This window comes from Protopterus annectens, chromosome 14.part0 (assembly GCF_019279795.1).
Source record: "Protopterus annectens isolate FY-2018-M chromosome 14.part0, PAN1.0, whole genome shotgun sequence".
Classification (NCBI taxonomy): Eukaryota; Metazoa; Chordata; order Ceratodontiformes; family Protopteridae; genus Protopterus; species Protopterus annectens.
Window position 1 is genome coordinate 326,439,045 of NC_056748.1, and position 25,862 is coordinate 326,464,906.

The 25,862-nt window shown below is 37.7% G+C and overlaps 1 protein-coding gene across 5 annotated transcripts in view; it reads left to right on the top strand.

Annotated features, from left to right (window-relative positions):
* ATE1 (arginyltransferase 1) overlaps nucleotides 1-25,862 on the top strand; it is a 2,674,296-nt gene that overhangs the window by 721,741 nt on the left and 1,926,693 nt on the right. For 3 of the 5 annotated variants that reach the window (XM_044056055.1, XM_044056058.1, XM_044056056.1), the window contains exon 7: nucleotides 9,344-9,472. The exons of the other annotated variants lie outside the window; for them this stretch is intronic. In XM_044056055.1, coding sequence (XP_043911990.1) covers nucleotides 9,344-9,472 — 129 coding nt within the window. The remainder of the gene's footprint in view (nucleotides 1-9,343; nucleotides 9,473-25,862) is intronic. 5 annotated transcript variants of the gene reach the window in all.

The window sequence follows — 25,862 nt, forward strand, 5'->3', positions numbered from 1 at the left end:
ACAGCAGCTAAGCTTGGTTTTGGTTATTTCCAGAACCAGGAGAGCCTGTATCTATGTTAAGACTACCTGATGTCACCGCCTTTACTGAACACATTTTCTTTGTTTGAGGTATCCTGCTGTTGTCAGTGATGCTCATGTGAACAGAAGTGAGAGGAAAAGCAGAAAAAGTAGGATTCTCTAAAATTGAACAAGTTCCTTTTCACCTGAGGTGCAGCAGCCTTAAAGTTCATAGGGAGTGAATGGGGTTAATGAATTAAAAAAAAAAATGAATTCAGCTTTGAATTTTTTTCTTTTTTTTGCTTTGATTGCAGTTTAGACTTGTGAAAGGTAGTAGTTGTATCATAGAACTTAGTGGGAAATCTTTTGAAAATTTATGTTCATTATCAGATTCATGGTTCTGATAGAGCCATTAAAAAGTCTTTAACTAGTGTTTAACAGTTCTGTTTTACTAACCCCCCCCCCAAAATCTTCATTTTCTGTTGAGAATCTGTAAAGATTGTACTGCTCTAACACTAGCATCCCATGATAGCTGGTTCCATGCTTTAGCTATTCTTACATAAAGGGCCCTCTTCTTTATCAAATTCTTTGTGCTACCTAAAGGCAATTTTTGTGAGATGGTGAGTTTTAGCAGAATCTATATAACGTATTCAGTTCAAATTAGCCTTGCAATACAGCAGTGAGTAGCCTTAATTGTATTAATGTACATTAGTAATATTTCTTGTATGCGAGTGCTGAACATGCTCTAACTTTAGTAAATTTCCCTTGGATTACATACACATTGAGCAAAGGCCTGTAGTATGTAAAGGGTCTAATTAATGCCACTTTAGTAGATCGCAACGCATTCTTTGATCCGCAGGATGTGGTACACCAGACTAGGTTCATAACGTCATAAGCATTTGTACAGATATGAAAAATAAAAATTCAAAGGAGGGACCATTCACCACCATTATTTTGACCACTTCTGTTTGTTCTGTTAGCTGAGACGTCATCAGAATAAATACAACTGCAACATTTCTGAAATCATTTGATGTCTTTTTAACCAATAACATTGAAACTCGTTAATATAAATTAAGAATGAATTACATTATTAAAATGCAATAAATGCCACCTTAAAAGGCAAAGTTTCAAAAGACATTTAATAGTTAACTGTTACTGACAGCAGGTGGAGCACATGCATTACGTTTTGTCAGTGCAGTTATTTTTTTTGTGTTTTGGTATGGTATTGATTCTTTTATCACTGTCATTGTAATCTGCCACTGAATGAACAAGCTTAAGGTTTCTACAGTCCTTAGTATGTTTGTATAAAGCGTCATTTGTCTGCTTTCGTTTAATGACATAAGTATGCTTGTGTGTGTGCGCATATATATATATATATATATATATATATATATATATATATATATATGTACATACACACACACACACACGTGTGTGTACATTTATTTATTAGTTCATAGGTGAGTATTAGGCTAGCTATCCGTTCAGGCAAATTTAAGCATAGACAGTTCCCCCTTCAAAGGTGAGAATCAAACCCTGTATCTTGTGTTTGTGAGGTAAACACCTTAACTGTTATGCCAAGCCACAAAACTTGTAATTACTAGGTTAGATGCCCTTACAGGTAATTTTATGCCTAGCCAATTTCCCTCAGTGGTGAGAGTGAGCCTGCAAGCTACCCCAAGAATTATAGACCAATAGCTTTCCTTCCGATGTATAAACTGTACGCTGGAATTGATGCCAGCAGAGTTTATGGTCATTTAGAAAAAAACTAATTTATGGTAGTAGAACAAAAGGGTAGTTAAAGAAAATCAAATGGAACAAAGGATCATTTGTTGTAAAATAAAGTCATAGTAGAGAACTGTAAAAAGGGGAAGAATCTTAAGTGTGGCATGGATTGTCTATAAAAAAGCATTTGATAGTATCCCACATTCATAGATAAACGGGTCCTTAAAAAGGTATAAGGTACATCCTACACTGACTGATTACATTACAGTCTCAGTGAAACAGTGGCCGACCACTCTGAAATTAAGCCATGGTGAAGGACAACTTATTATTCCAGGGATAAAAATTCAAAGTGGAATATAGGTTCATAGGTAAGTACTAGGCTATCTGCCCATGGGCATTTATAAGCCTAGCCACAGAGTGATGGCTTTCGCCTCCCCATTAGATTAGTAACCTGGGCCTCTGTCAACAGGGCTCCTGAAGTGATCCCAGGGTTTGACTCTGTCACCGCTGCTATTCTGCCTTGCTCGTAACCCATTATGCTGTCTACTTAACAGCTTAGGTCATGGCTGTAATTTGGCTCCTAGAAAACAAAGTGCAAGTCAACGATTTGAAACTGTATAGCTCATCAGATGAGAAACTGAAACCACAACTGCAAGTTGTCAAACTTTTTCAGATGCTATAAGACTGTCATTTGGTCTTGATAAACGTGGAAAAGCAAACTTTAAAGCAGGAAAGCTGCAGCATCAAGAAAACAGCAGTGTTATAAAAGAACTTGAGCAAGAGGGAGTGTATGAATACTTGGGAATTGATGAAGGATCAACATTAAAACATGAGCAAATGTGAATGAAACTTAGTAAGGAATACTTTAGAAGACTTAAATTAATCCTGTAAACAGCACTGACATCCAGGAACAAAACCTAAGCTATAAATCAATTTACATTTCCTGTCCTAACCTACAGTTTTGGAGTGATTGACTGGCCCCAAAAAGTGATGGATAAATTAAATAGGAAAACAAGAAGGATGCTTCATGCTCACCAAATGATTTATAAAAATCACTGAATACCAAGATTATATATTCCCTGTTCTGAAGGAGGCATGGGCCTCCTTGAAATTGATTACATGTATAGATCTGCAATCGTGGGACTCCACATACATCTGCTGACCACACAAGACCCAAATGTAGTTAAAGTTTTGAAACAGGAGAATAAATCTAAGATGACTTCTCGACTTAATCTAGCAGAAGCATATCAGCATCAAGCAAGAAATGGAAATCAAACCAGAAGGAGATGAAAATTAGGCAGTAACTGAATGTGCCAAAAAACAAAAGAAAGAATATAAGGTGAAGGACCAGATGTGAAGGCAAGAAATGTGGAAAAAGCATAAATTAAAGTTGCAAGTATAAAATACTTCTGGAAGAATATCATGTTGATCAGGAATGAATGCAGGAATGGTTAAGGAGATGCAAATTTAAACCAAGAAATAAAAAGTTAATACTGGCAGCCCAAGACAGTCCATTCAACATGTGGGAGCAAATGTAGATTTTGCAAAACAGAATTGGAAATAGTTGCAAACCTCATTGCTAGTTGCGACATACTAATGGCAGAAGGACTGTATTACTGAAAGCCATAATAATATGGCAAGACTACTGCACTGGGGATTATGCAAACATTAATGGTATTGAAGTGGCTGAAAAACACTGGAAACATGAGTCACAAAGCATCATAGACAATTATGGTTTATATCACATGGGGATCATCCATTACCAACAGTTCAAAAGATAGATGCTAGAAAACTGGATGTAGTGGTCCAAGAAAAGAAGACAAAAGTAACATTGATCATTGAAATTGCCACACCCAGTGACTACAGTGTCCTGCGCACAGGGAGACACAAAGTCGTAAAATGCCAGGATTTGCAAGCAGAAACAAGAGCAATGTGGAAGAAAGATACCCATATAGTTCCAATAGAAGTTGGAGCAATGGGTCTTATATAAAAAAAAAAAAAAAGTCTAGAATCATATTTAGTTATGCTACCAATACATGCAACTCCATACAAATTACAGAAGGAATCATTACTGGGCACATTGCAGGTGCTGCGAAAAGGATTTTTGGCTGGCATCAAAGAGTGAAACAATACTAATTTCATGAACTTTAATTGTAGCTTGACTTAGAAACGGGTTCCATTCTCATCATGCTATTAGAAACCCAAAAGATTTGGAGAAATTAAAAAATGAGAATAAAACGCTGTATCTTGTGAAAACAGAAGTGCAAGCACTTGGCTAGCTGCTCTTGTGGACCATTTTAATCCTAGCCAGTTTCCTTTAGTGAGAATCAAACCTTGTACCTCTTGTCTGTGAGGTAAACACTTTGCTATGTCAGCCACCACATTTTTAGGATAAATGTCTTTTGATTTCCCAGTGTAAAAGGCATCTCATGTGGGGCAATTGGCTACATAAACCTTTCTGTCTTACAGTTGGTGTGTATATCCAAACCAGGATTCCTGTCCATAAATTGTAACATCTAACTAGGGCTAGTATTATAAGTTTTTAAATTTGCATGTACCATATTTGTAAGCACCTTTGGGTTTGCTAATGACTCTCTTATTTAATATATACTTATTCTGTAAAACTTGAAACTCTAATCTGTAATAATGGGACCTTGTATCTTGTAAATCAACATTGCCTTGAATAATTTTCCAGTTGCAGGTAATGTTTTTTATAGATTTAGAATCAGTACTATATATAACTGGGCAGGCATTTGTGTAATCCTTATCATTTACCATTTTGCCGTTAAATATAACCAGTTTTATGAGTTTCACCATGTCATTTTTGTGCAAGATGCCCTTAACAAGTTATGTTTATAGTTTCTGAAAGCAGAAAATGGGGCTAGGATGTTTGTAATGAAAACTTAGGATAATTTGAGCTCTGTATAACAGACTTTGAAAGATACTGTTAAAACAAAAAGTAAGAGAGCTTTATTTGGCATACCAATGTCAAAATTAACTGCACTACCATTAAAACAGATTTGCAGGGCTCTACTGCACCTTCCATTGTAAGTGCCTGGGAGCTGAATGCATACTAGAAATTATTTTCTTTCTTGAAAGCTCTTATTTGTGTGCTGCCTGTCAGTGTCCTTCATTAGTAGCATGGATTCAGAAGTAAACGAAGATTGATCTCATGCTTGAAATTTTGACTTGGTGAAGCGTGTGTATTATGCAGGTGTTTCTCCAAGAATAGTGAGAATTGGACACAATGAATCTTGATATTTTACATGTATAACTGGATTAAATACAAAGCTGTCACACACAATGGAAACAAAATACATGAAATACATAGAGCACAATGGGTACGCTGAGAAATCAAGAAAAAAATTATGGTATGAGATATGTTACTAGTAGGACTTGTTGTGCCATACAGCAACATTAAAGAACTGCATCTGAGACCTACATATTGCTAAATAATCTGTTAAACCTCATTGCACTGCTACACAAAATGGCAGAAGAAGGTGTCCAATGTCTTTTAACGCTGTACAAGCAGTGAATTTTGTTTTTGGTTGCCATTTCATAAGAACTGTAGTATGTGTGCAGCAGTGTTCAAAGCTGTCATTTACTTTTGAGTTTCTGCACTTTTTTTAATGGCAGTACATCATGGCAGCTGAAACTACCCATTCACTGAAAGGAGTTAAGATTAGATCTCTGAGCATAACTATTTGATCCAATGTCTTCTCTGTTTGGCTTCAACCTGTTGGTTTTCGGATAAGACTGATCCAACACTGGCCAAATCCCCTAGACTTCAACTCTGTGGGCTCTGCCTCATCTACCCACAATTCTCTGCTCCCCAGCAGATGCCCAAGATCAAGTTTGCAACCATTCGAGTCAGCAGGTAAAGCCATGGCTCTGCTACATTGTATCCTTTTTGGGTGCTTTTTTCTGGTGTTCTTTCCCTGCCCTTTAGATTATAGTTAGGATAAGATAGATTAGGCAAGTATTAGGTTTTGTTGTTTAGGCTTAATAGCTTTTTGTTGATGTGTTTGTGTGCATTTAGTGGTAGGATTTTCCCAGCAGGAAGGAGAAGAGTCTGATGACATCTCTGACTGTGTGGAAGAGGAGAAGGGAGAAGTTACCCGACTTGACAAGGCCCCTTTGACCAAAAAGGGGCTTGGCACACTCAGGGCTGTAGACAGAGCTGTACTTGTGGTCAACACTGACGGCGATCCAGAAGAGAGAAAAGGTATGGAGACAGAGACATATCATCCTTTGGAGCCGAAGAGAAGGTGCCAGTGAGGAGAAGACTTTTCAACACTAGTTTAGCTCTTCTTTCATTAATGGCCGTAGACCTAAACCCCTCACAAATTGAAAAGGAGAAATTGAAGTGGGCAGCCTCCAAGCAGTACATGCATTTATTGTGCACATCTTGTGCTACAAAGAAGGCAGTCTCTGAGGAGAGTTCTTTGGCCCATCCCCCAAACAGAGATCTTTGGGCTTTGGACTGTCTAGGGAAGCGATCTTGTACCAAAGAGATGTTTGTTGTGGTGGCACTCAACTACTTATCCCACTTGACAAAGTTTTAGCGCAGTCTTGTGGCTGAAGTGATGAGGAACCTTAAGACACTGTAAACTCCAGAGGTTCAGAAGACACTGTAGACTCAGCTGTCTATTCTTCAGTCTATTGCCAATGTTTCCATGAGGCTCATTTAGAGTGTAGCTGATGAGGCATCCCAAGCAGCTAGCATAGGCATTGCCATGTGATGCTACATTTGGATGCAGCTGTGTAACTTTATGGAATGCTTCACGGCATCTTTTTATGCCCGTTTTGATGGCTCTTCCCTTTTTGGGCTTAAGATTAAAGACATTCTTACTAGGAGTGAGCAAGATAGGAAGATGTTATCCACCATAGGAGTGTGTTTTGCTACCCCTCACCTTCAAAGAATCAGAAGGGGGACAAACATCTTTCTGTTTTTTTTTTTTTTTCTCAGAAAATCGCAGAAGTCTTCCTAGGATGCTCCATCTGAGGCTTCAGCCTGCAGCTGGCGGGGGGCATAATGGGTACCATCCACTGGGCAAGGGCGGTCCACAAAATCAGGACTTTCTTGGAGCCTTCTCTGGTGGGCCATTTTAGCAATCCTGAAGCCTGTGGCAAATAGTCATCCACGAGGTCCTACCAGACCAGTGAGGATCCAGGAACTGCTTCTTTTTGGTACCAAAGAAGAACAAGCAACTCAGGCCAACTATGAAGTTGAGAAAATTGAATCCCTTCATAAACAGACCAAATTCTGGATGGTCACAGGGCAGTCCATTCTGAATGACACTTGGATGTGCTTGATAGAGCTCAAAAACACTTACTATCATATCTAGATGCAGAGGTGCTCCAGGAGGTTTTTGCATTTCTGACTGGGGGCCAATCATTAACGGTTCAGAGCTGTGCCATTTGGTCTCACCACCATCCCGGGTGTTGACCAGGTGCATGGCAGTGGTTACATCCTGGCTCCAGCTACAGAGATTTCAGGTCTTTCCATACCTGGATGATTGGTTCCTCACTGCCTCCACGAGACCATCTCTATTCACGGCTAGGAATACAGTATTCCAGTTGTGTGGCCAAGTTTAAACTGCAATCAAAGCTCACTTCTGTCTTCATCAGGTGTGGTTCCCCTTTTTGCGTCCTCTTCAGTGATACCTTCCTTGGTTTCTGGATCCCACTCTGGATTTAATTTCTCATCCAGTGGGCTTTGATCCTTCTGATATGCAGTCCTTCAAGTTAACCACATGGTTTCTCAAGGGAATCCCATTCTAATAGTGTTGTGCATATTTTGTCCTCGTCCCAAAAGCTATCCAGTAGGGAAGTATATTCCATTAAATTGAGGTGTTTTGTGATGTGGGCTGAATCTTGAGGATTTAATCCTTTTTCTGCTTCCTTAGAGTCCATTCTAGATTTTATTTGCTGACTTGTTTAAATCAGGCTCTAGTTTTTCTACGATCAAGGTACAACTGGCAGCCATTTCTACTTTTTATTTTAGTAGGGATAATGTTCCCTTGGCTGCTCTGAAAAAATTTCCAAGGCATTTCTCAAAGTTGCATTTCTTCTGTGTCCTCCTGTTTGAGATCCCATCCCTTCGTGGGATTTGCCTTTCATTGCCTTTCATTTTGCAAGTCCTTGCAGGCCCTCCTTTTGAACCTTCTGACCTAGAGTTGTTATCTTGGAAAATCTTGTTTCTGGTGGCTGTTACATCAGCCAAGACAGGTTTCTGAGCTACAAGCTCAAGATTCTATGCCTTCTTATCTGGTGTTACACAAAGACAGGGTTTCACTTCACTCCACACCAGTCCTTCCTTTCTGCCCAAGATAGTCTCCAAGAGTAAGTGAATAGATCTCTTCACCTTCCTGTATTTTCCATAATCCCGTGAACAAGGGTGAATACTTGCTGCATTGCTTGGGTGTGCATAGACAATTGAGATTTTACCTGAACAGGACAAAAGCCTTTAGGAAATCCAACCAGCTGTTTGTTTCCTTTTCGAAATCCAGATTGGGCGGACCTGTGTGTAAAGTATTGTTATCCAAGTGGCTGTCAGACTGTATTTCCTTTGCTTATACCTTGAGAGGCTTAAGGGTCATTCTGCTAGAGCTATGGATACTAATACGGCCTTCTTTTTTAGAATTTCATTGGATAAGATTTGTGAGGCATCTACTTAAGTGGGCCATCAACCTTTTTTCTCATTAAAAACTGGATGTTCAGTCTAAGTTCAAGGATTCCTTTGGCTCCACCATGTTGAAGAATATCCTTCTGTAGATCCTCCCAGGGATTTTTACGTGACTGTGGACTATGTCCCACAGTTTGAAGCGAGATAGAGAAGACATCATCTGATATGAAAGTTAGGTACTTACCCTAACGTTAGATCCTTCTTTCTGTTTCTGTCTGGTTCAGCCTTCCCCCTCTCTTGCCCCTGCCTATTTGGCAAGTCTCATTGCCTAAGTTGACTGAGTGGGGGAGGCTCGGTTGCTCTCCTTTTCTTGGGAGTCCTTTGTCCTACTCTTTTATGTGAAAAATGTAATTTCTTACTAGATTAAGATGGGGCAAACTCTATTTAAGGTATCTGCTGGGGAGTGGAGGATTCTGGGTAGGGTTTGGCAGAGCCCAACGATCTGGAGTCTGATCCGATACGCCACAGGTTGAACTAGATAGAGACAGACAACACTGATCTATCATTATGGTAGGTACATAACTTTTGTTTACTGTTCTTGAAATGGATTCAAGGAATCCAAGTCTTGATCCTGAGGTAGATTTCTTCAGTCCATTTCTTGAACACATTTGGTTATGATTGGTGACTCAGTTGTAATCATCCCTGTTATGAAGGTGATGGTGCGATTCCATTTTAGTAATCAGTTATCTAATAAGCCAGGTAAGTGAAGTTTTAAAGATTTTATCTTTTCAAGCAGCAACTGTTAGATATTACAGACACAATGCTAAAAAAAAAAAAAGCAGTGAGTTTATTGGATATGGTTTAAATTCGTTTAACGTTTTTTTGTTGTTGGTCACCCCTCTCCCATTCTCCTTGAACAATGTTCAATGCTTTTATTGTGTGTATTGCTGGTTAGCTATTTTAAAACTGATGTTTGTTTAACTTCTTCTGAAGGTGAGGCTAGTGAGGTCATCTCCTGCAAGTCCTGAATTCACAGCCACATTTCAGGAGTCTTATCAAGTCTATAGACAGTACCAGCTTACCATCCACAAGGATCCTCCTGACAAACCATCCAGCAAGCAGGTCAGAAGCCCAAGCACAAAACTTGCACAAAGTTTGAGGTTTCCCATCTGCTGATGTCTTGATTGTGCTAACTGTGTGGGCAACGTTTTTGTAATTTGTTCTTTTGCAGTTATGATTTTCATGATTCCTAATTTTTTTTATGTTTTTTCATTTATTTAGAATTGGTATACATGTTGAGATATGTTTAGAAATAATGATTGTTTCAACCACCAGTTTGTAGTGATTCATATGTTTTGTAGGTGATGTCATGGGCATACACCCTTCTTGACAGTGAAAGTAAGTTATATGAGGATGCTTTCCTTCCAGTGTTTCAAAATTAGCCATTCTGAAAAGGCTGTCAAGGGATTAGTTTATAACAGCACTTTTAGTGCTATGATAAATATGTGCTTATGTATGAATCTGCATTATACCTTCAGTGTGGCATGTTGATGAAGGTGAATAGAGGAATCTTATTAATTACACTACACTGTTGCTGATGGGAGAGGGTACTGTACAGTGCTTTCTACTTCAGCTGTGCACCATTTTGGGGAGAAAGGGAGCTACTGGATTTTGTGCACTGCTGAGTAAAGTAAGAAACACTGCAGCAGCAGGTTCTGTATTATTCAATGCCTTATAGCCCTGCCTGTCCTGTGTGCCATTTTCTATGTATATAATGTAAAAATGCAATTTTGGAGCACATATTGACAATGTAAAGTGTACTTGTTAGAAGAATCTGCTCCTCTAATGTCACAGCTACTGTATTATTATTAAAACACAATTCAGAAAAGGACATTACATAAAACAAGCTTACATTTCAAAAAAATAAACGTGGAACATTTTACAAACATTGAAACAGTGCAACAAATATCCCATTCTGGATACATTATTTATTAACATTTGTTGACTGGGAAAGTCCAACTAGTAACAGAGCCTGTTTTCAGTGGAGACCTTAGGAGAAATGCTCCAAGACACGTCTTTGAAATGTGGGAGGAAACCTATGCGAATGCAGGGAGGACATGCTGACTCCACACAGAAGGTACCCCAGTTGAGAAGCTAATCAGAGTGCCTCTTGCTTTGAGGTGACAATGTTAACTACTGCACCACCCTGCCACCACATTATTTACAGATTGTCATAAAAGCCTGAACTCTGTAATTTGTTTTTCTTAAGACATAAATGCTGGTGACATGTTTGTTCCTGATAGCACAAGCACATGGCTTTAAAGTCTTCATTCAGTGCAGCCTTTGAGTATTAACACCTCAACACATTTTACATGATCTACTCACTACATTTGGGATTATACTTAAACCACTTGGAGAATCAGTATTATAAGAGGTTTTCTTTCCTGGGGGCACAACACATTTTGGCATAACTATTCTAGCAAATTGGTTGTTTACTATCAGTGCAATGCAAGTAGTTAACCTTTTCTTTTTTACAATTATTTTGTGTTGTGATTGTTATTTAATATTTGTATACTGTCACTTTATCTTTACTTATGTTTGCTGGGGCTTTTCCCTCAGGTCTCGACTAAAAATGGGTTTGTTTGCAAACTCAGTTGGACTAACCCGGTTAACAAATGTGAAATAAGTATATATTATCAGTTAGAAACACCTCAGATATATTTTACATCACTGAGTTTTCAGGACCTGCTTCTAGATGGACATTTAATAGTTTAGTGTAACATAACTCTAAACCTTTGCGTCTAGAACTTGGGACAAAGCAGAAAATAATTAAAGAAAAACGGGCACAAAATTAGAGAGACTTCTCTTTTTCTTTTCTTTTTTTTTTAATATGGGCATTGTTAAATTTCAAACTTCTCATATGTCCAGTTTTAAGAGAGAGAAAGTAAAATTTTGGTACTAAATAAGGGATATTCCTAAAAACAGTAATAGTTGAAAGGTATGCAGTGTAGAATAGTATTGTATTGTGCAACCTTCTTTTGGAATAAGTCTACCATCTGATACACTCCTCATTCATATCCCAGGAAACACAGATGCTTCAGTTGTTTACCAGCCATCACAGCCTTCTTTGTCATATGAAACAATGACATTAATTTAACCTAACTCAGTCTCTTACTATGCTTTCTTACCACTCTCCAAAAATACTCAGTCATGATGCAGATACATTTTGCATGGTATGCTGCCATTAAACAACATAATGCTGAAAATTTCTACAACTCTACATTGCTCTCCCTCCTGAAAAAAAAGGTACTTAACGTATTATCGCAAACATGTTCCAAACAAGTCAGTGTTGATATATTCATATACTGTTATCATGCTGACAAAATCTTTTAATGCTATTTTGGCAAATCTGATTCATGACAGTGTTGTTTACTTTTCCTTTACAAGTTAGCATGTTATTTGTGTACTAATGAAAGAAACAGTGTTAGTGTGTCATCACAGTTAGTGATTTCAGTAGTACAACTTGGCATGTCTTGCTTCCAGACACATCGTACAGTTTGGTCTGTATCTGAGTACTTTCCAGTGGTAAATTTAAAACTATAATCATTTCCGAAATCCTGGTTTTCCCCTACATGACATCTGCTAAAAGTTCATTGAACTTTACTGTCACTGATGTGAACATAGTGAGTGTATCCATGCACTGTAATAGATGCCTCACAGGTCATGGACTCCCTCTACTCCATTAAAGAGTAGGGATGCACCCACGGTATTCCTCAACTGATGTCAGTGAAGGGTAAAGTACATTTATGCAGACATTTTTATATTAATATGTGTTGTTTAACAACCTGTTCTACACATAAGACATTTAGTATAGTTCTGTTTGTGTGCTCATTACTACAAATTTCTGGGGTTACTTTTTTGCGAGGTCTTTATTGCAGTTTGTCCAAAGTGTATGTACGACCATGAATTGTTTGGAACAGGGGTGCAATAATACTCATTTGTTAGCAATCTGTTTTACAAATAAGAATTCACTTCTGTTTCACTGTTTTTTAGTACTTACCTTATCTGCGACCTGTTCATTGCGGTTTGTCAGCACTGCATGTACAACCGTGACATGTTCGGAACATGGTTGCGATAATACGCAAGTACCAAAAAAAAAAAAATCATCAAAATGAAAACCTCCAGACTAACTCACCAGTAGCCTAACATAAGCCATTTCAAATAATCACATACTACTCAAACATCCTCCCCTAAGGGTGATTTCAGATTTTCAACATAGATGCACCTGGTGGACATACACAGAGAATGGCGCCCTGCATCAGTCTTCATCATCTTTATCAGAATGCATATCTCATCATCTGTCATCATCACCCAATCACTATGGCTAAGCCAACCAATTCTTGTTTGTTTTTCTTCATAAAAGCAAACCTCACCTGTGTGACAAGATGAAGCCTCCAACAAAACCAGTTCACATGACATCCCATCAGGAAAACTAACAATTTCACTTGTCAAGTTAACATACATACATATATATATATATATATATATATATATATATATATATATATATATATATATATATATATATATATATATATATATATATATATATATATTTATATATATATATATACATACACATATATGTATATATATATGTATATATATATATATATATATATATACATACACATATATGTATATATATATGTATATATATATATATATATATATATATATATATATACATATATATATGTATGTCTAATATGTATATATATATATATATATATATATATATATATATATATATAGTGTACGTTGAAAAAGTTATAAGGCATCCGTTCGAATCTTGATTGTCACAGGTTACCTGAACAATGAATGGGAGCATTGGTTGAATCCACTTTAACGAATGCCAATAGGCATTCACACATCTGAGATCGTTGTTTTGATTGGAGATCGCACTACAGTGGGGATCGGGAAATGTGCACTTTTCCTCAGTATAACAGAATTTTGTAGTTTGCATATATATATAATATGTAGGGGATGTGGGGGTGCAGAGGGGCTTGCCCCCTGCAAAACATTAGTTGAACATCACTGGATGTTCATGTCACCGTGGGAATGTCGATAATGTTGAAGTGCAATATATCAACATTACCAGGGTCGAGATTTGGAGTACAAGAAATTTTAAATTTTCGACCTTGTGAGCAGTTGAACGGATGCCTTTCAACTTTTTCAAGGTAAACATATATATATATATATATATATATATATATATATATATATATATATATATATATATATATAAAAATATATATATATATATATATATAAAATATTTATATTTATATATATATATATATATATATATATATATATATATATATATATATATATATATAAAACACAAACTTGCAGGTGCTTAACATGTCTGGCATCAATAAAGTTGTCATATGTCTAGTTAGTCAGTCATTTTCTATTAAAAATACATGCAGCCATCACCATTCATTTTTAAATTATTGGAGGGTATCCTCACCCCATGGACACAAATCAGCAATCCATTTTCTACTCAGGCCTAGTTTTGTTTTAAAGGGATAAAGTAGACCAACCAGTTTCAAGGACAGTCTTGAGTCAGAAATATTGGCTCCACACAAGGTCAGCAGTTTGTTAAACTATTCCTATTTAGATTTATCCATCACAATTAACAGGTCAAAAGCAGAAGTTATAACTACTTAGAGTATAGCTGGAGAATAGTTAAAATGAGTTAGTGCTAAAATATAATGCATTCATTGTTATATTCACATGTAAGAAATCCCCATTACATTCTGTTTTGGCATAGTAACTTGTCATGTTCTTAAATGCAAGCATAAAATCATTCACATTGTCTCTGGCCATAAATGTCAGTTTTTTATCAATATGAGTCGTCTCTGGACATTGGATATTAACTTTTCTGTCATGATCATAATAAATGCATATATGTTAATATGATATCATAAAGCCTCAGAAGGTGATCAGGGGTAGTAATCAAACCTAATCTTTCCAGTCATGGTGTCGTAGAAAAACTGAATTGCTCCTTGCTCACATATCAATAGCAGGGAGAAGTATAAATTTCCTTCTTAACCAATTCCAGCTGACTCACTGGGACCCATACATATCAAAACATGCTATAGTAGATAAATTCTTTCTTGCACATAGACCCAAAAGATGGACACCAAGCTAATGTATTTTCCATCAGTCCCAGCTAACTCATTGAAAGCATATAGTTTTACATATAGATGTACCATGTTATAAAGGCCAAAATTCCTTGTATAGCAATTAGAACTTATTAACATTTAAAATTAATTCTTTTTATTTAATAACCTCATGTCAGTGCAATCAATCAGTCATGAAGAGCTTACATATTTTATATGCAGATGCTACAAGTTTATATAAAAATAACTACATGCAAGTTCAAATATTTATTATAACTTATATGTTTAAATATTCATCAGCACTCTCCTAGCCAAGCTGCTGATCTCATCACTACATGTATGAACCTCTCTGACCCATATATGACAGTTATCTCCCCCAGTGTACTTGCATTATTCTTAATGCAGTAAAATCATTCATGTTCTTTCTAAACATTAAAGGTAGTTTTATTTACTCCATATATGAGCCATTTTTGGTTGGTGGTTATTAGTAATTTTTTTTTAACTTTTCCTGTGATGCTTGTAGTAAGCACGTGTGTTCATGTTTAAATGTAGCATCATAATGGACCAAGTGCGCAAACCTGCACAATATTCAAACATGTTTCCAGCCATGCAGATATAAAAAAATCCTTTCTCAAGAGACAAAAAGTAGGCATAATATAAACTCGTTTCTTATTAGTCTCAACAGACTCTTGAACTGCATTAATTTTTAATAATATTTTCACAGAAACAAATGTATGTCTTGCTTATATAGCTGAAAGCTGGACTATACTATTCTTTCCATCTAACCCAAATGGAGGATGGGTGGCATTTCCTTCTGTTTGTTCTTAAAGTAACTCTGAGACCCAAGGGGATTTCTTATTAATAATTTAAATTCAGATTATTTTTTTTAACCCTTCTCCTCACAAACTTAGTGTAGTGACTCCTCTGCTTGAATCCATTTGTTCCCTGGTAGAGGGAGCTGGCCCTTCCCAGGCTGAGGAGAATTCTTTATTCCAGTCATTCCTGCTTGTGAATATCTATAAACTCATCCATTCTGCAATGAGACATGAGCAAGTAGGAGATGGACCAGCTTGTCGATCCTACAAGATGGTATATCCTCTCTCCCCATTGGAGCACCCCGCCCTTGAAGTAGCATCTTTGAGCACTGCTATATACTGCCCTCTAAAGGAGAAGAATTGTACTACACAAATTCTCTTTTATTGCTGTGCGACTGCACACAGCAGTGTTAGTCTTTATTTTCATGAGATACATCATGCAGTGTTCCCACTAGATGTCAGCCCCTCCCCCCAGGATAAGCAAGCCAGTAACAGCCACTCACTGTTATCCTGCCCTGTCAGCTCCCCATGTACCTGAGCTGCGATTCATGTCTCCTGCAATGTAGTTAGAGCTTTATCCCTCTATGCTGTGATTCTGGCTATAATCTGATCCCGTAACCTGTGGTTGCTTTGATCATCCAGTTGTGAATAGCATACATATTTTCATATATAAACACTGGTTGACACTGTACATACAAACATTAAAATTTGTCATTTTGCCAGTAGGTTTAATGATCATCTTTATATTCTTTGCTGTCTCAACCACTTACTATGTTTTTGTGGTATATTCATGGAAACATATGATTTCTCAGTAACCAGGAAAGCCAGTTGCTAAGTCCACTGACAGTAGAACATTTCCCTCAAGATCATCTTACCATAAAAAGACTACAAAGGGCAAACATCCCTTTAGGTGTACATACTCACAGAATTGAATTTTCATTATTAGTGACTTCACATTCACCTTCCAGCACTGCTTAAGGTAGCAGTCATTGATTTTTACCAGTATTAGCCTCAGTTTCTGCAGCATCCATATCAATTAATCAAATTGATTCATGTAGGTATGCTAGTGCTGACTTCACATTCATAAATACCTGTACACAGCTATGACAAAATAACAAGTTCAGTACAGTCAAGAAACTCAGTTTGTACCTTAGCTGTTATGTCATATATTCCTTTATCACATCTGAAAAATGCTGCCTCCACTGCAAGATAATTACTGAAAAAGCATGCTTGATAAATACCAAATGTCCTTCAACCATAGATGTGTTACCAGACTGCTATAGCCGTCAACATGCCTGTTACTTTTCATACCAGGACACACACTGGTCCAAAATAGTTATCTTTCTGTATTTTCTCTCTACCAAATACAGGGACTGCTTCTGTGTGTTCAGTGTTCCTGGTCTCTGTTTTGAAAAGCCAATCCATGTTGCCAGTTTGGTTTTAATAAATTCCAGAACATCTAGACCTTCTCCTCCCTGCAGAATACCACTGAGTTATAGGTTTCTTTTTCTTGACTATCTTCAAAATATAATATCTGGTCTTCCGTATGCATGTGCCTACACTTTCCAAAATGTTAATCTCAAAGCCCACCAGCTATCTGCTTCAGCTGCACTCATTCCTAATGTTGTTATGTAACCGTGTGTATTATGCTTTGCAGCTATACAGCTTTGCAACTGCCAAGAGTAATGACTTCCATTAACTCATTGAAAGGCGTAAATGATGCATTAATCAACTTCATTTTCCATTTTATGTTATAATCCTTTTCTTCATGGCTAACTAAACCTTCAGCCACCATTGTGTGGACGATGCACTCGAACATCATCATCTTCAAATATGCAGCAAATTAACTAGTTTAGCTCATAGTTTAAAGATGAAGCTTTGATTTTAAAGCAACGGGGGGAAGAAATCCATCCACTAAGCACTGTGCATGTGTTATAGCTAAAGAGTAGTTCTACCAGTTCTGTAACTAGTTCATTTGTAAGATAGACTGAACTAAAGCGGGTGAAAAATAGTCACGACCATTCATCACAATTACATTAGTCATGTAGCTCCAGTCATTATGTACATGTACTCTCTCCCTTATTTGCAGCAACTTGCTTTGAAAAATGTTTCAAAGACATTGAAGGGAAGGAACTGATTCCTTTACAGGGTTATTTTTAAGAAGATATACCATGTGTTGGGTTTGAATGTTTGCATCCAATTTTATTGTAGATGTATTTCAGGATAACTCTTCTAGTGATGCTTGTTGTCTCTAAGATGATACAAAATGTGTGTATTAAAAGGTTAAATAGGGTGGTTCATGTTTTTGGCAAGATTGCTTGCTGGAAGCTGCTGAAGGTATTTTTAATTGTGATAATTGTTGGCAACCTTAGTAATGATTTTGTTAGAATATGAAGTTATTGGATCAGTATGAATTAATAATGCAGTATTTATGATCTGGAGCAGAATGCTCTTTCCCTTACAAGTTCATATTTTCCAAAGGTATTTTGGATCCATAAGCTTAATACTTAATCCATCTAGAAAGAATGCAATTTTAAAATTTTGACTAAAGACTAAAAAGACTTGTAAAAAAAAATGTTGCATTTTGATGTGGTATCTGTAGGGCAAAATTAGTTGTATCATAAAGACAGATCGTGGTGACTGCAGGTTATGATATGTATGACATAGTGATGCACATGCCTTGTTGGCTGCCAGGCACTCATTTTATTTCTGTTGTATGAATAATGAATACATTTGGTTTAATGGGTGTTGATTTGCTCTGTTATGTCTACACTGCATAAAAACAGAGGTTTGCTGGTCTGGCACTATTGAAGTGAAAGGCATAACTGTTATCCAGTACACATAGATTACTTGAATAAGTATTCCATTATTGGGCTGACACAACTTGAAAATAATACATATAAAAGACGAGGAGTACATAAGAACCAGTTAACAATTACAGAGATTACGTAGTAAGTGATGCATCATATAAGAACAATTTTTTTTTTTTAAATTTTTTGAAGAGTGAACGTATTTATGGAGAAGGGATTACTTACAAAGTGGAAAGATAATACTGTTAGTAGTAGCAGCATGCTAAAGATTCAGTGAGGTATTTTGGGAATTAGTGCTTGGAAGAATGCTGATATTAAAAGTGACTCCGAAATGTCTTGTTTATTGGTGTTTTCAAAGTTCTTGGAAAGAAGAGTGTTCCTGGATTTATTGAATTCCTTTTAAGAAAAGAAACATCCAGTCCTTTTGTGACTGTTATCATACTGAGTGCATCTAAGAACGTGCTGGGATTCTGAGCTGGTTCCTAACAGGAGGGTGAGTATGGTTACAGCTGCATTCTTTAATAGATTTCTCAGCACCTTGTACTAGCCTCACCTTCAGTTGCAATTCAACGTACATCACTAATGTGTAGTTTTCACTGATGATGAAGGTTTACATTAATTTTGCATAGCTGCATTTTTTAAATTATGGTCTTTTTTTTTTCAAAGTAATGCTAAACAAATGTAGCTGGTAGGCGATGGTTTTCTAGGTAAAACTTTTTATGTAAGAGACTGCAGTGATTGCATCATCTATGTTGTGTTGTCATTTCACCGTGTAAATGTGGCTGGTTCCCAAGTTTCTCATAATTGATTTCCTGCTACTCATCTTTGCACATTGAATTCTATTTTTTGTTGTTGCTTCAGTTGATTATATTCTTGGATCATGTTTATGCCAAATGCTTTTTAAAATTTTCAAGAAAATGTAATTTTTGCCTCTGTTTCATTTGAAGAGGTTTTAGTATGTTTGCCACTGTTGTGATTAGATGAATTTTGGTCTGCTTGTAATATCTGAGCCTTGCTAGTCTTCCCCACCAGAACTTTAACCACTTGATTAAGCTAAAGATGTCTGAAAGACAGTTTTCTAAACTACAAATAACAGTTGTGAATCTAGGATTTTTTTCCTTGATGGTATTTCCTTTGAGTCTCCTTTTAATCACTAGCTTTCGTCCAGATTTCAAGGAACCTAAGAAAAAAATTAAGCACAAAGAACATTAGTACTGGATGTAATCTTTATTATAACGTAGTTTCTCATATTGTTACCATTAATGAATTTCTTTTATTAGAACATTAGTCCTTTAAAGCAGGCATACTGAAATTGCCTTTGTTACTCTTATTCATGCTGCCCAACTCTGAACTTATTTTGCATTGTTCCTATGAAAATGTGAGAAAGTACTTTGTTTGATCATCTGTGTAGTAATCCATGGGCTTTATCCATCTTTTCTTTTTTGACTCTATAACATAGGCAAAAGAATAAGAAAAAAACAGGGCATATGTCTATGAAAGAATTGCTAAGACTGTAGTATGCTGGAATTAACTGGAAACAACTGAAATGAGACTGGGATGAATGTCTCGTTTGTTAATTACCCAATCTCATGCTCAACAGGTGCCAATATCTCCTTTATGGGCCAAGTGTTTTTGTACTTTTCAGAATAAATTCGGCACACGCTGTAGTTCGGTTAAAAACGCTTTAGAAGATGTTAACAATTTCTGAATACTGTCTCCAGTAACAATGATAAACGATGTAACAGTCTTTAGGAATTCTGGATAATGGTAACAGTGCTGATAAATATATCCAAAGTTTCAGCACTTATATTCTTATTCTCCTGAATAATAATAACTGATAGTTTTTTCCTCCTGAATAGTATGGATATTTTACCTGACTTCTATGCTCAAGCTCAAGTGTCTGTACTGTAAAGCCCTTTTGCATATCAGTCCAAAAGCTAACTTGACTAACTCAACTGACTGTGTCTGAAGTATATCCTAATAATACCAAAAATCCTGTGATGTTTACATGCCTCTTTAGTCTTGGTTTTCATGCCTTGTCTTGCATGTGCCTCATAGTCTATTCTTTATGTAGCATTCCATTTCAAGTACACATATCTTTCCCTTGAGAAAGGAATATTCTGCAGCTCTCCCTGAAAACTGCTATTTCTGCACATCTCATGCTTAGCCAGCATGATTATCTTTTTCTTTTTACTGAACTGTCTTTTCCTGAAACTGAATGCATGTATGAAAACACAAGTCTGACTCTGTTTTCAGGCCTATTATTGTACCTTAATGTACTATAGTGAACTCACTTAGAATACAGTTAAAATCCTTCAGTATAACAGCTCCCCAAGGTCCCTGACGAAAGTTTACAGGGACCTTTTTTTTGGAGTTACCTCACATCTGTATTACTAACTACTGCAATCTGGTTTGAATGTACAGGCTTTATGCCACCAACGTCATAATATGCAGATGTGTCCTGATAGCTAGTGATGTCCTTTATGGACTTAAAGGTACTATTAGCTCCTAATAGCTTTAACAGCTCCATATGCAGGAAATATACCTGCTCCAGTGATTACCCCATTACTTAGATCCATAGTCTTTAGAGTCTTTAAATATGTTTCTAAAACCTGCATATTATTCTGAAAAGCAGTGCCTTTTAATTTTGTGTTTTTTAAAACTGATTAGGCCAGGTAATTCTTTTAACCCTGCTGTTCCAGAAAATGCCGTCACTGTGAGTCTCCAGTCAAGTTAGACAGAGTATGAACTGTTAACCTTGCCTATTTTTTATGCTTTGTGCTGTAATGGTAAAGTTACACTGACTGTCTATGTTTTTTAACTTATGAACTGGTACCTTATTGTACCATGACAGTCCATAGATTTAAATTTTTACACATTGTACTGTTTAGTTAATTTCCTTTTTTTTATATAGCCTGTGAAGCATGATGACTATTTTCTGAAGACTAACTGAAATTGGCACTCGAGGGATACCTTTGTGATTGGTCTAGAAGCCAAATTACCATATACTGTATTAACTTGTGCATGTACATTTTCATCTAGATTTGTTAATGCCTTTTTGATTTCTGTGTGTGGTAATAGATGTCTGTCTTTTAAATTTGTGTCTTAAATATCTTGTAAATATTTGTGTTATAATATTTTACTAAAACCTATACTTTCTATATTTCAGATCTATACCTTTACATACTCGGTGTCCTTTTAACTTTGTTTTATGTACAATAATTATGTAAAGTGCACTGCACTCTGTAAATTAATGAACAACTTAAGCCTGCCCTATTATGCCTTGAGTGTATTAAATAATTATTACTACCTGTTCTTTAGATGAGCTTGCTACATATAATTCTGTCACTTTATCCTTAAAGTTAATGACTGAATAATGTGATGTGATGTAGAGTAATACTGTTTAATTTGTCACATAGATGGCAGGGATAATGAGCAAGAGAAGTAGCATACAGTATGTGATCATTAATCATAAGAACAACCAGTTATTGCAGTGCATTTCATTACAGAGCAAGTTATTCATGGATAGAAATGACTACAAAGGAGAATGTGTAAGTGGGCAGTACAAAGGGATACAGCAAGTGAAGCTGTTAAAGTGTAGATATATGTACAGCCACAATATCAAGGGAGGTACTTGGTTCGTATGCATAAATATTCCTGTCAGGGCCATAGCATTCTCATTTCTCCATTGATGGTTAGAGCCTCCTACCATGAAATGTCATTTGACCACCCCATATTAATGATATTTAGGGGAAGAATTAGTTCTGTTGATTGTGGTAATGAGGTTGAGGTCTCTGGAGCGTGTGGTACGGAGGGATGGTGATTTCTTTAGATGTAGCATTTCTAACAGAGCTGGGTCAGACATGGCTTTGTAAGTCAAGCAGAGATCGCCTCTAAGGCGATATGAGACCGAGAATAGTTGGAGTTTTTTGAGTCTGTCCATATAGGACAAGTGTTTAAGGCTTAAGATCCTCTTTGTGAGGTACTTTTGTGGCCTCTCCAGTTGTTGCAGGTGTCTAGTGAGGTACATGCCAAATGGGATGTTGTACTCGATGATTGGCCTAATGAGGGAATAGTAGAGGGAGACAATGACCTCTTTCTTCCTGGATGCAAAACCCTTATTAATGAGATGTGCCACATAGAAGGACTTTCTGACCACAGTGGCAACGTGGTGGTCAAAGCAGAGGTTGCTGTTCTAAATGTGAATACCATCATTACGTTTTAACACAAAATATTCCATTTAAGACTTGTTACAACATGTAAGCAAGAGTAAGAAGAGTAAGCCACCTTTTAGTTTAAGCAGTTGGGCTTCAGACCAGTTGTTTTACATTAAGAAGGTTTGTGGTCTGCACTGTAGTGGCAGAACAGGTAGCTTACATCCTTCTAAGTTGGGAACTGCTGATTGAGGGCTCAGTGTCTTTTATTCTAAAAGTGTATTAATTCTGGTTTAAGCACTTGGGCTTCAGGCCAGTTATTTTACTTTAAGAGGGTTCGTGGTCTGCACTCTTGTGGGAGGAGAGGCTGGACTCTGCCCTTCTGAGCTGGGAATTTCTGGTTAAAGGCTTATAGTGCCTGCATATTTGAACTGCTTCCTACTGAAATTGGTACACCTTGTTTGCTGTAGCATAGACTAGATCCAGGCCTGCTGAATCTAGCTTTGTTTGTATAACTTGAGCACTAAACCGGGCATTCTTTAAAGTATTCAGTTGTATTTATTACTGCTTGGTAGTAACTTGATTAAAGTGTAGCTATCATTCTAAGTCTTTTGGATTAAGCACTTTGGCTTCAGGCCAGTTGTTTTACATTAGGAAGGTTTGTGGCCTGCACTGTGGTGGCAGAACAGGTAGCTTACATCCTTCTAAGTTGGGAACTGCTGATTGAGGGCTCAGTGTCTGTTATTCTAAAAGTGTATTAGTTCTGGTTTAAGCACTTGGGCTTCAGGACAGTTATTTTACATTAAGAAGGTTCGTGGTTTGCACTCTTGTGGGAGGAGAGGCTGGACTCTGCCCTTCTGAGCTGGGAATTTCTGGTTAAAGGCTTATAGTGCCTGCATATTTGAACTGTTTCTTACTGAAATTGGTACACCTTGTTTGCTGTAGCATAGACTAGATCCAGGCATGCTGAATCTAGCTTTGTTTGTATGCTTATTTCCCTGAAACGCTAATTCCACCTAAAGCGCGGCTTTTCAACGCTTCTGTGGATCCCTAGTAATATCTGCATTGCTTACTGTACTTATTTCCTTGTTTCATGTGAAAGAAAGTTACTGTTTGTCGTTTTTGCATTTAAGTTACCTGTAACACATTGCATTTAAGTTACCTGGCACTTGCTCACTAAAGCAATTATATAAGTCAGCACTAAAAAATTAAAAGCACTACACCTTCACAAACTCCCCTTGAGTACCTTGTTCCCCATTGGCCCTTTTTTTCAATTATAAAGGAATTCCCAATACTATTCTAGCATGTCCAAAGGTCAGTTGTCAAATCTCCTCTCCGGTCCAGCTGGTGAATCTGGGAATCTTGAGGCAATGTTACAACTGCCTCATGTACACAGACAACCCTCTCCTCCTCCCAACAAATTCCAACACATGTGAGAGATGCAACCATATAGCCAAACTGGAAGCTAAACTCTCTCAACTCAGTACTGGCGTAACCAGTCAGGAGGAGAAGGAAACCACACTCACTACAATTCCCATCTCACATAGACCTACCACGACAGCAAACCAAACACATAAACACACAAAAACATACTCGGAGGCTCTAAATAAAAATCTGCCTAAGCAGCAAAGACCTCCAAAGCAGACATCCAAGCAACCGCTACCCCAAAACAAAACATGTGCAACACATAGCTCACAACGCCAGTGTGCTGAACAGTCACAGCCCTTAAGGCTAAACAACACACCTGATACACTTGTAATAGGTGACTCTATTGTTAGGCACACTGACGTCCCGCTCACCAGGCTGAACAAGGAGAAGGTCACGGTGAGCTGCCTGTCGGGTGCTAGGATCCGCCACATAACATAAGCACTCAGGTCACTCCAAGGCAAGTACAAATATGACTCAGTCATTGTCCATGCTGGTGTGAATGACCTGAGACATACCTCCCTGGACTACATGAAAAGAGACATAGAGGAGCTCTCTGAGCATGTAGCCCAGGTCGGTATGACCCTGACCTTGAGTAGCATCTTACCCTCACCAAGAATGATGCCACAATATGAAGACAAGATGATCAATTTCAACAATTGGCTTAAGTATTGGTGTCATTCAAAGGGGATCAATGCCTGTCAGCCTGGGATGACATGCTCGACAAGCCACGATGCTTCGCTAGGGACTGCTTGCACCTGTCACCCCTGGGCTTTCGGATATTGGCAAAGGCTCTTGCTACCCCCATAGTGCCTTTTTTAGGCAAGGCTCAAAAGACAAACCCACCTCCATAGGTATCACAAGGGATAAGAAACTAAGAGTAATGCTACTCAACGCCAGAAGTCTAAACCTCAAGATGCACTTTTCGAAACTGTCCTTAGCATGGAGAACATTGATATCTGTGCAGTAACAGAAACCTGGTTCAAGGCTCCCGAGAGCACCCCAGCACTACCAGGTTTTACCTCATACCATGCTTTTCGGCCCCAAAACTTGGACTGAGCCACAAAAGGAGGGGGAGTATCAATATTCGTCAAAGATACCCACACCTCCAGGTTGGTGGCACAGCACGAAGCATCAGAGACTATCCATGTGCAACTAACAGTGGGCAAAACTGCCTTCCAGTTTATAGCCTGCTACAGACCACCCTCCCAAACCCAGGAACCCCACTCGGCCTTCCTGAGAACACTGGAAAATATGAAGGTCTTTCCAAACATCATTATATTGGGCGACTTCAACTACCCAGACATAGACTGGGAGCATTACTCTAGCTCCAACACCTTAGCCCAAAGGTTCCTAGAATTTATAAACTCAAATGCTATGGAACAACTTGTTACCACTCCCAGAAGAGGGGAAAACATACTGGACCTGATCATCACCAACATGGGGACTCTATGCTCCAGACCAGAAGTGTATCCCTCACTGGTAAGATCAGACCATAAACTAATCTCACTGGATATTCACATCCCGACCCCACCCCCTGCCCAGAAAACCACAGTGAAAAACTTCTCTAAAGCAAATTTCACACTCCTCAAAACTGAGGTGGAATCCTTCAAAGCCCCGGGCCTGTGGAAAATACGCCCAGACCGCAGAATCCTTTATAAACGCATTCTATGAACACCTTCAGGAATGCATGGATCATGCAATCCCAAATAAAACCAAGACCCAATCCTCCAAAGGCAGGCGTCCTGTCTGGTGGACCCCAGCCATAAACAAACTATACAATAGAAGGAGGAAGCTACTACATGATAGAGCAAAATCCCAAAAGGGAAGGCATCTCTGATCAGTATTAGCAAAACTACGGGCACTCATAAAATCGTCTAAGGCCAGCTTTGAGAGAAAAATTGCACAGGACACTAAGGATAATCACAAGGCTTTCTTTAGTTATGTTAGGAATCTGGGTGGGAATTCCCAGATATGCTCAGAATTAGTCCAAAATGACAAAAAATACACGAACCCACAGACATTGCCAACATCCTAGCTGACAGGTTCAGCGCAAACTTCTCCCCACCAAAAGGGCAAATATCTATCCCAGCAGAGTGCTGCCCCCCTGACATCTC